We start from the raw sequence: 12201 nt of genomic DNA, 5'->3' as shown, positions 1-12201 counted from the left end.
TTTAAAAAAGTAATTAGTTAAGTTACAAATTACTGCTCCCAAAAAGTAATTGCCTTAGTAACTCAGTTGCTACATTGGAAAAGTAATTAGTTGCTCAGCAAAGTAACTCTGATTTTTTTTTTATATTCTAAGGGGCGGGTCTAGTATTATTGTAAGCAAGGGGCGTGTTCCCCCTGCACGTCTATTTCCCCCTCTGTACCCCACTACACCTCTGTCATCCCCCCACACACATATATCTGTTCCCCCTCTGTACCCCACTACACGTCTGTCATCCCCCCACACACATATATCTGTTTCCCCTCTGTACATCTGTCCCTCCAAACTCACGGAATCGAATTGTTCCTCGGATCAGAGTCACGGATTGGATCATTTTTCGGATCAGCAAATAATAATTGAATTTGCAAAAACCTGTGAAAATTCCACCACCATATAGTCCCCACTGTAATATCCAAAATCTCCCCCAATGTAATATACATCTCCCCCACTGTAATATCCACAATCTATAGTGGAGTATGGCTGGGTATTGGCTGGGTATGGAGGGATGGCTGAGACTGCAATTGTCACAGAGCAGCACTGTGGGCACTACAGATCCAGTCCACAGCGCTTCTGTCATCCGATCTCTCCCCTCCACTGTACAGATCTGTACACGGAGGGGAGAGAGGAACCGGCGTCATCATTACTCCGGTTTGTTTACAAGTGATCGCTCCGTCGTTTGACGGAGCAATCACATTGTAAACGGCTGGTGGGTGCACCAAGATGACCGCCGCTCTGGAGCTAGGCCAAAGCCACGGCCTTTCCTAAGGCCGAGGCCACGGAGCACTCCACAGATCACGGCGGGTGCGCCCCTAGTGGCGATAGATGTAATTTCGGTAACACCATCCAAGTAATGGGAACAGCGTTACCATGAGGGGAAGAGTAATCAGTTAGATTGCTCATTACTCTCTAAAGTAAGTGCGTTAAGTAATGCCGTTTACTTTAACTGCGTTAATTACATCACTGGATGCGGGCACAGGGTTAGAGGCTTCTTCCATTCCAAGACTTTTCAATGTCACTGGGCTCCAGATCTCAATCCAGGAATTACCAATCCTGCAGAAAACAGTGAAACCAGTGTCCTTCACTACAAATATACACCCTGAAGCCCTATCACAATAGATAGAGCACTAAACTAAACAGTAATCTGCCTTAACGGGCAATAATTAACCACTTAATGACCAGTGACGTACCTCTACAATGTTGGGATTTCAATGGTTCTACCGGGATGATGCCATTTTTTTAGAGCCAGCGGTCAGCTCTCTTGTAATAGCAATCGGAGCGGCCAACTATCTGCTCAATTGCTATTACAATTGCTGTCCCACCAGGTGACCCGAGCAACTAGCTGGTGCATCAGCCGGCTGGCCAGACGACCACCTTCCATGCCATTCTTGGGCTCTCCCATCCCACCGGATGACCCAAGTGTCCAGCTGGTGTTTTTGCTGGTTGGCCAGACAGCCAAGCAAAGCCAGGATTGCCTTTGATCGACTGTTCATGATAGTAACCTGGAAGCGATTACATCACTTCCAGTTTACTTGGATGTTAACTGCACCATTTTTTACAAATCAAAATAATATAATATATAACAGAATGATAATATATATAATAGATAATATAACAGAATGTATTTGTTTTACAGACACTTGCAAAGATTTCATCCACTGGCTGAAGGGAGGTAAGAAGTCAACTTTAGACCTCTTGGCAACTCCAGATTACCAGTAAAATTAAAATGTCGGGTACTTCCTGTTGGGAAAAGATGTCCAAACCTGCCTGGCCCTATGTGAAAAAGTAATTGACCCCCTAAACCTAATAACTGCTTGTACCACCCTTGGTGGCAACAACTGCAAACAAGCATTTGCAATAACTGGCAATGAGTCTTTCACATTGATGTCAATTTTTTTTTTTGCAATTTTGCAGAATTGTTTTAATTCACCCATATTGGAGAGTTTTGTAACATGAACAGTTTGTTGAAGGTCATGCCACAGCTTCTCAATTGGATTTAAGTCCAGACTTTGACCAGGCCACTCCAAAACCTTCATTTTGCTGTGTTTCTGGAGCCATTCAGAGGTGGGCTTGCTGGTGTGTTTCGGATCATTGTCCTGCTGCATGACCCAAGTGCACTTGAGTTTGAGGTCATGAACTGATGGCCGGACATTCTCCTGCAGGATTTTCTGGTAAATCGCAGAATTCATGGTTCCATCTATTATTGCAAGTCGTCCAGCCCCAGACCATCACACTACCACCTCCATGTGTGACTGTTGGGATGATGTTCTTTTTCTAAAATGCTGTGACAGTTTTACACCGGATGTAACGGGACTCACACTTTCCAAAAAGTTAAACTTTTGTCTCACCAGTCCAGAGAATATTTGCCCAAAAGTATTGGGGATAATCAAGATGTTTTTTGGCAAATGTGAGACGAGCCTTTGTGTTCTTTTTGGTCAACAGTGGCTTTGGCCTTGGAACTCTCCCATGGAAGCCCCTTTTGCCCAGTCTCTTTCTTATTGGAGAATCATGAACACTGATCTTACCTGAGGCAAGTGAGGCCTTCAGGTCTTTAGATGTTGTTCTGGGTTCCTTTATGACCTCCTGGATGAGTCGTCATTGTGCTCTTGGAGGTGTTTTGGGAAGGTTCACCACTGTTCCAAGTTTTCTTCATTTGTGGATAATGACACTCGCCTTCATTATCCAGCATGATGTGTTTCTTTTTGAGATCTTTTAGTGTGCTTCACTTTGTCAGACAACTTCTATTTAAGTGATATCTTGATTCAACAGGTCTGGCAGTAATCAGGCCTGAGTGTGGCAAGTGAAATTTAACTCTTGAAATTTAATTTTCTCTTTTTCTCCTCTGATTAGGATGTGATGTATCTTTTTATCCATTATCCTGGAGAAACAAAGTAGATTGGGAGATTTTATTTTGGCAATTACAGTGCTTCGAAAAAGTATTCATACCCCTTGAAATTTTCCTCTTTTTGTCATGTTACAACCAAAAATGTAAATGTATTTTTCAGGGGGGGGGGGGGGGGTTGTGGATAGACCAACACATTATTGTGAAGTGGAAGGATGGAAGGAAAATGATAAATGGTTTGTAACATTTTTTTACAAATATGTGAAAAGTGTGGTGGGCATTTGATTGGCGCCCCCCGGAGTCAATACTTTGTAGAACCCCCTTTATCTGCAATTACAGCTGCAAGTTTTTTTTGGGGGGGTGTCTCTACCAGCTTTGCACATCTAGAGAGGGACATTTCTGACCATTCTTCTTTGCAAAATTTCTCATGCTCTGACAGATTGGATGGAAAGCGTCTGAACAACAATTTTTAAGTCTCCAACAATTTTCAGATTCTCAATGGGATTTAGGTCTGGACTGTGATTGGGCCATTCTAACACATGAATATGCTTTGATCTAAACCATTCCATTGTAGCTCTGGCTGGATGTTTCGGGTCGTTGTCCTGTTGGAAGGTGAACCTCTGCCCCAGACTCAAGTCTTTTTCAACAGGTTTTCTTCTAAGATAGCCCTATATGTGGCTCCATTCATCTTCCCATCAACTCTGACCAGCTTCCCTGTCCCTGCTGAAGAAAAGCATCCCCACCACATGATGCTGCCACCACCATGTTTCACGGTGGGGATGGTGTGTTCAGGTTGATGTGCAGTGTTCATTTTCCGCCACACATAGCGTTTTGCTTGTAGGCCAAAAAGTTACATTTTGATCTCATCCGACCAGATCACCTTCTTCCACATGTTTGCTGCCCCCTCCCTCACATGGCTTCTCACAAACTACAAACAGGACTTCTTATGACTTTCTTTCTCCAATGTCTTTCTTCTTGTCACTCTTCCATAAAGGGCAGATTTGTGGAGAGACGACTAATAGTTGTCCTGTGGACAGATTCTCCCCCCTGAGCTGTGGATCTCTGCAGCTCCTCCAGAGTCACCATGGACCTCTTGGCTCTTCTCTGATGAATGTTCTCCTTGCCCGGCCCGGTCAGTTTAGGTGGGCGGCCATGTCTTGGTAGGTTTGCAGTTGTGCCCATACTCTTACCATTTTCTGATGATGGATTGAACAGAGCTCCGTGAGATGTTCAAAGCTTGGGAGATTTTTTTTTTTTCATTATTATAACCTTACCCTACTTTATATTTCTCCAACGTTATCCCTGACCTGTCTGGCGTGTTCCTTGGCCTTCATGATGATGTTTGTTCACTAAGGTTTTCTAACAAACCTCTGAGGGATTCACAGAACAGCTGTATTTATACTGAGATTAAATCACACACAGGTGGACTCTATTTACTAATTAGGTGACTTCTGAAGGCAATTGGTTCCACTAGATTTTAGTTAGGGGTGTCAGAGTAAAGGAGGCTGAATACAAATGCGTGCGTGCACACACACACACACACACACTTTTCACATGTTTATTTGTATCATTTATCATTTTCCTTCCACTTCACAATTATGAGCCACTTTGTGTTGGTCTATCACATAAAATCCCAATAAAATACATTTACATTTTTGGTTGTAATGTGACAAAATTTAGAAAATTGCAAGGGGTATGAATACTTCTTCAAGGCACTGTATATTACCTCACTTATATTCATGATGATAAAAAAGTGATTGCAACTTTTTATCTATCAGGATCTAACCAGTCTTCACACGGCTATTACCAATAAAGTTAAAAACCAATATAAAAAACTATTCTAAACAATAATGAGATGATTGATTTGCACAGAAAGATATGTTTGCTATTACTTAAATAAAATAGAAGAAGCCGACATAACTTCAAAAGTAGTGTTGGTGGACATAAAAAATACAGAAAGTTGCCAATGGACAGAGACAATTACAGAAAGAGAAATCTACAGATAAAGAAATAATGATATCAATGTACAAATACCGGACTGGTGACCCCACAATAGGGATAAAACTTTTTTTGCGGAAGGGAGTTTAACAAGACTCGTGGCCACTCATTAGAATTAGAAGAAAAGAGGTTTAACCTTAAACTATGTAGAGGGTTCTTTACTGTAAGAGCGGCAAGGATGTGGAATTCCCTTCCACAGGTGGTGGTCTCAGCGGGCAGCATTGATAGTTTCAAGAAACTATTAGATAAGCACCTGAACGACCACAACATACAGGGATATACAATGTAATACTGACATATAATCACACACATAGGTTGGACTTACAGTACCTTCTTCAGAAACACTTTTTTTTTTTTTTTAAACTTTCTTTATTTATATCACATAAGTCCAGAGGGGTGGAACAACAATTACAGGGAGCAACAAAGACATTCATTTCTCACATAGATATATCTTATATCCTATAGAGCATATTCCATTTTCCTCTTCTTTTATATAAATAAAACCAAATTATTTCATTTACACATTGCATATTCCAATTTATATATATTATCTACCTATTCCATTCTTATCCATTATAATTCGTATTTCCCCCAGTTATAACTCCCCCAGACTTTTATCTATTTTCCCATTGCCCCAACTAACGAAAAAAAAAAAAAAAAAAAAAAAAAAAATAAGATTATTATTATTATTATTTACCCCCTTCCCCCACCCCTCCCTCCTCCCTCCTCCTCTCCCCTATCCCCTCACCCCCCCCCCCACAAGAGACAAGTACTTCCCAGCCCCCATAGGGGGGTTCAAACGCATTCAAGTACGTGCGGACTCACTCCTCTGCTATGTTCCCCATCAGATTCTTCCCTTCCTCAGAATTCATAAATGAGTTCCAAGAGCTCCGAGTTTCATCATATTGATCCTTTCTATCTTTGGACAGAGAGAACTAAGTCCTCTATGGCACCTACGTTTCTTACTCTATTTAGCCACATTGCAATTGAAGGTGGTCTGGGGTCTTTCCATCTGAGTGCAATTCCTACCTTAGCTGCATTAACTAGATGGCATATCACCGATTTCCTATATGTTTGTAAAGGTATTTCTGTGCAATGAAGCAAAAAAAAAAAAGGCCGGGTCTTCTGGGATCTGGTATGATGTAAATTTTTGAGAGATCTTTTGTACTTCTAGCCAATATCGTCTTATCTTAGGGCATTGCCAAAATATATGCATCAAAGTCCCCCGTTCCTTTTTACACCGCCAACAACGGTCAGAAGTAGACATGTGCAAAAGGAAAAAAATTCGTTTAGTTTCGTTTCGTTTTAATTCGTTAATTCCTTAATTTCGTTTAGTTATATTCGTTAACTTCCTTAAATTCGTTTTCGGATTTCGTTTAGTTTTCTACCGAATTCGAAAAATCGGCCACATTCGAAAATATTTCAACCAAATTCGAAAATATTTCTACCGGATTCGAAATGATTTCAACATGATTCGACATTATTTCAACCACATTTGAAAATATTTTGTGACCCGACTTTAGGGCCATGTATCTCGGGGTCACTTGGTGCTAGAAACTCCAAATTTGGATATGTTATAGTGCTAGTATTATTGTGTTTGCATACCAAATTTGGTGTTTCTAGCTATAAGTGACCCCGAGATATGTGGCCCCAAAATCGGGTCGCAAAATGTAATTCTCTGCTCTAATAACTAAAAACATTTTGCGACCCGATTTTGGGGCCACATATCTCGGGGTCACTTATAGCTAGAAACCCCAAATTTGGTATGCAAACACAATAATACTAGCACTACAACATATCCAAATTTGATGTGTCTAGCACCAAGTGACCCCGAGATACATGGCTCTAAATTCGGGTCACAAAATATTTTCAAATGTGGTTGAAATAATGTCGAATCATGTTGAAATCATTTCGAATGCAGTTGAAATAATTTCGAATCGCATCGAATTCATTCAAATTCATTCGTTATATTTCTTTCGTATTCGTTGTAATTTGTTATTTTTTTATTCGGACATTCGGATGCATCCGAATGTCCGAAAGATGCAAAATTCGGCCGAATTTCGATTCGTTACGGCAGATCGATGAGTTCAATGCCAGATATATAATCTTCTGCCGTTGTGTGGGTGAAAAAATTCTTTCCCAGGTCTTTCTCCCATTTCTCAATTCCGGGCATTTTAAAACCTTCTGGAGGGGGCATTCAGCAATTCATATATCTTAGAGATTACCCGTGAAAAGGGGCTCTTTCTCCTCAAAATATATCTCAAACTTTGTCAGTTGTCTTTGATAGTTCGTCGCCGGTCCTAATGATTGAAAAAAATGTCGAAAACTGTAATGCCTCCCAAAAATGTATTTCATATCGACCTCCTTGTTGCGTCAATGTGGCGATCGAAGGCCGTGTTTCCAATTGTAGAAAGTGCGATGCTTGGGTATAGCCCCTTTCTATAAGTCCCTGAAATGCTCCTGGTTCCATTCCCGGTAAAAAAAACTAGGGTTACCCAGAATGGGAAATAGTGGTGAATTTGTTGTAGAGAATTGAGGATTTCGACAGATCTTAGCCCCTATCCGCAACGTTGGACCTATAAGTGGGTGTTTTTTAAGCGATTCTGGTAATGTTGTATAACACCAGATTGCTCTGCGTAGGGGTATTGAACTGCATTTTTGTTCTATTTCTGTCCATAATTTAGATTCTGTATGTCTACACCAGTCTATCGCTCTGCCAATGTGTACTGCCTGGTAATATTTAAACATATCTGGTACTGCCAGGCCGCCGTCACGTTTAGGAGCTCTCTTGATGTTTCTATTGATCCTTGGTCGTTTGTTTGCCCATATAAATTTAGTGAAAAGAGTATCTATCTGGCGGAAAAAAGGTGTTGGAATATCTATAGGTAAGGTCTGAAATAGATATAACGGTTTTGGCAGTATGTTCATTTTTATAATATTACATCTGGCGAACCACAAATGTAATCCCTGTTTCCATTTGTCTAATAGTACCCGAATTTCCTGTAGTAACGGGGGGGGGGAATTTACTGTAAAAGTCTTTTCCATCTTATCTGGTATATATGTACCTAAATACATAAGTGCTACGTTCACCCATTTAACCACTTAAGGACCAGGCCTCTTTTTTGGACTTGGTGTTTCCATGTTTAAAACAGTTTTTTTTTGCTAGAAAATTACTTAGAAAAAAAAACAATATAAAATGTTTGGGGGTTCTAACACCCTAGAGAATAAAATGGCGGTCATTGAAATACTTTTTTTCACACCGTATTTGTGCAGCGGTCTTAGAAGCGCACTTTTTTTGGAAAAAATTCACTTTTTTGAATAAAAAAATAAGACAACAGTAAAATTAGCCCAATTTTTTTTTATACTGTGAAAGATAATGGTATGCCGAGTAAATTGATACCCAACATGTCATGCTTCAAAATTGCACCCGCTCGTAGAATGGCGTCAAACTTTTAGCCTCAAAAAATCTCCATAAGCGACATTTAAAAAATTCTACAGGTTGCATTTTTTGCGTTACAGAGGAGGTCTAGGGCTAGAATTATTGCTCTCGCTCTACCGATCGCGGCGATACCTCACATGTGTGGTTTGACCACCGTTTTCATATGCGGGCGCTACTCACGTATGCGCTCGCTTCTGTGCGCAAGCTCGTCGTAACGGGGGGGGGTTTTAAAAAAAAAAAATTTTTCTTATTTATTTTAATTTATTTTATTTATTTTTACACTTTAAAAAAAAAAAAAAAAAAATGGATCACTTTTATTCCTATTACAAGGAATGTAAACATCCCTTGTAATAGAAAAAAGCATGACAGGTCCTCTTAAATATGAGATCTGGGGTCAAAAGGTCCTCAGATCTCATATTTGGGCTAAAATGCAACAAAAAAAAAAAAGAAAATCTGACATTTAAAAAAAATATATACCTTTAAGAGGTATGGGCGGAAGTGACGTTTTGACGTCGCTTCCGCCCTCCTATGGTATAGAGACGAGTGGGGGCCATCTTAGCCTCACTTGTCTCTATGCCCAGCAGACGGAAGGACCCGATCGCCTCCGCCGCTACCGACGGCTCCGGTAAGCGGCGGAAGGTGCGGGAGGGCGGCGGGAGGGGGGGTGGCACCTCTCCCGCCGCCGATAGCGGCGATCTCGCGGCGAATCCGCCGCGGAGACCACCGTTATCGTACAGCCGACCGCCGCCTGAAGAGATGGATATCTCTCGGTTGTGGCAGCAGCTGCTGCCGTTACCGAGATATCCCTCTTCAAAAAATGGACGTACATCGTTGTGCGGAGGTCGGCAAGTGGTTAAAGCTATAATTAGGCCATATAGTCTGTTGTACCCCTAAGGGCAGGGCTACCCCCATTGCCTCCGATTTTGTATAATTTATTTTTAGATATGATATCCCCCCATATCTTACAATTTCCTCCATAAGGTTTGGTAAGGAGATGTGTGGTCTGGATAGGGAAAACAAAAGGTCATCCACATATGCTGATATTTTGTAGTTATGCCCCCCTATTTGGAGTCCCTGGATATCCGGGTTTTGTCGGATTTTATTCAATAGTGGTTCTAATGAAAGGACAAACAATAGGGGTGAGAGAGGGCAGCCCTGGCGGGTTCCATTTGAGATCCTAAATGGTTCTGAAAAAACTCCACTTACCTTCACTAAAGCCTGTGGGGAGGCATATATCCCAGCAATCCACCATAGCATACCCTCTCCCACCCCCATGTGTCTTAATACCGCGAACATAAATCTCCAATTGACTCGGTCAAATGCCTTTTCTGCATCTGTACTTAAAAAGACACTCGGGGTTTTTGTTTGGTTGGAAAAGTGTACCAAGTTTAACACTTTGATTACATTATCTCTCGCTTCACGCGAGGGGATAAACCCTACTTGGTCCACATGTACCAGCTGATGTAAGTGCGATTGTAGACGGGAGGCCAATATTTTAGTGAAAAGTTTTAAATCCACGTTTAGCAATGAGATCGGCCGGTAACTGCCGCACTCCGCCGGATCCTTCCCCTCCTTTGGAATAACCGAAATATGAGCCCTAAGCATTTCCGGAGGGGGTGCGGCAGTCCGGCCGAGCGCATTGAAAACCTTTACCATATGTGGGCCTAATATTGAAAAGAAGTTCCTATAATATTGTATTGTATACAGTGGTGTGAAAAAGTGTTTGCCCCCTTCCTCATTTCCTGTTCCTTTGCATGTTTGTCACACTTAAGTGTTTCGGAACATCAAACCAATTTAAACAATAGTCAAGGACAACACAAGTAAACACAAAATGCAATTTGTAAATGAAGGTGTTTATTATTAAAGGTGAAAAAAAATCCAAACCATAATGGCCCTGTGTGAAAAAGTGATTGCCCCCTAAACCTAATAACTGGTTGGGCCACCCTTAGCAGCAACAACTGCAACCAAGCGTTTGCGATAACGTGCAATGAGGCTTTTAAAGCATCCTGGAGGAATTTTGGCCCACTCATCTTTGCAGAATTGTCCTAATTCAGTTACATTAGAGGGTTTTCGAGCATGAACGGCCTTTTTAAGGTCATACCACAACATCTCAATAGGATTCAGGTCAGGACTTTGGCTAGGCCACTCCAAAGTCTTCATTTTGTTTTTCTTCAGCCATTCGGTGGTGGACTTGCTGGTGTGTTTAGGATCATTGTCCTGCTGCAGAACCCAAGTTGGTTTCAGCTTGAGTACACGAACAGATGGTCGGACATTCTCCTTCAGGATCTCTTAGTAGACAGCAGAATTCATAGTTCCTTTTATCACGGCAAGTCTTCCAGGTCCTGAAGCAGCAAAACAGCCCCAGACCATCACACTACCACCACCATATTTTACTGTTGGTATAATGTTCTTTTTATGAAATGCAGTGTTCCTTCTACGCCAGATATACTTGGACACACACCTTCCAAAGAGTTCCACTTTTGTCTCATCGGTCCACAGAATGTTGTCCCAAAAGTCTTTGGGATCATCAAGATGTGTTGTGGAGAAATTGAGACGAGCTTTGATGTTCTTTTTGCTCAGCAGTGGTTTTCTCCTTGGAACTCTGCCATGCAGGCCATTTTTGCCCAGTCTTTTCCTGATGGTGGAGGCATGAACGCTGACCTTAACTGAGGCAAGTGAGGCCTGCAGTTCCTTGGACGTTGTTGTGGGGTCTTTTGTGACCTCTTGGATGAGTCGTCGCTGCGCTCTTGGGGTAATTTTGGGCGGCCGGCCACTCCTGGGAAGGTTCACCACTGTTCCATGTCTTCGCCATTTGTGGATAATGGCTCTCACTGTGGTTCGCTGGATTCCCAAAGCTTTGGAAATGGCTTTATAACCCTTTCCAGACTGATAGATCTCAATTACTTTCTTTCTCAATTGTTCCTGAATTTCTTTGGGTCTCGGCATGATGTGTAGCTTTTAAGGATCTTCTGGTGGACCTTACTGTGTCAAGCAGCTCCTATTTAAGTGATGCCTTGATTGTGAACAGGTGTGGCAATAATCAGGCCTGGGTGTGGCTAGAGAAATTGAACTCAGGTGTGGACAACCACAGTTATAGTATGTTTTAACAAGGGGGGCAATCACTTTTACACACAGGGCCATGATGGTTTGGATTTTTTTTCACCTTTAATAATAAACACCTTCATTTACAAATTGCATTTTGTGTTTACTTGTGTTGTCCTTGACTATTGTTTAAATTGGTTTGATGTTCCGAAACACTTAAGTGTGACAAACATGCAAAGGAACAGGAAATGAGGAAGGGGACAAACACTTTTTCACACCACTGTATCCGTCCGGACCTGGTGTCTTCCCTTTTTTGACTGATTTTATTGCTACACTTAATTCTTCAACAGTTATTGGGATTTCTAAGCTGTTACGGACCGGAGAGGACAATCTTTGAAGACCTGCGGAGGCTAAATAGTCCTCCACTTTGGCCATGGGGAAGGAAGGGGATGTCAGATTATAGAGGGCCGCATAGTATTCTTTGAACCTCTGAGCTATATCTTTAGACATTGTAATTAGCTGTCCATTTCTTCCCTTTATATTGGGTACATAGATTGTCCTCCCCTTCTCCTTAAGCTTCCCCGCCAACACTCTACCACACTTATCTCCTAGTTCATACCCTGTTCTCTTCCCTGCCTGTATCACCGCTTTCGCGAAACAATTAGATAAGCACCTGAACGACCGCAACATACAGGGATATACAATGTAATAATGACCTATAATCACACACATAGGTTGGACTTGATGGACTTCTGTCTTTTTTCAACCTCACCTACTATATGTAATGACTTACAGTACCTTCTTCAGAAACACTTTTTAAGGGGGTTTTATGGTGACACAAAAGATG

The 12201-nt window shown here is 41.6% G+C and overlaps 1 protein-coding gene across 2 annotated transcripts in view; it reads left to right on the top strand.

The window, feature by feature from the left end:
- Positions 1-12201, top strand: part of LOC143957722 (cytosolic phospholipase A2 gamma-like) — a 161732-nt gene that overhangs the window by 101142 nt on the left and 48389 nt on the right. For both annotated transcript variants that reach the window (XM_077467421.1, XM_077467422.1), the window contains exon 12: positions 1670-1705. In XM_077467421.1, the coding sequence (XP_077323547.1) occupies positions 1670-1705 (36 nt within the window). The remainder of the gene's footprint in view (positions 1-1669; positions 1706-12201) is intronic.

This window comes from Lithobates pipiens, unplaced genomic scaffold (assembly GCF_037356315.1).
Source record: "Lithobates pipiens isolate NorthernLeopardFrog02 unplaced genomic scaffold, aLitPip1_a1.2 Scaffold_55, whole genome shotgun sequence".
In the NCBI taxonomy this organism is placed as follows: domain Eukaryota; kingdom Metazoa; phylum Chordata; class Amphibia; order Anura; family Ranidae; genus Lithobates; species Lithobates pipiens.
This window is presented reverse-complemented; position numbering and strand designations above follow the sequence as displayed.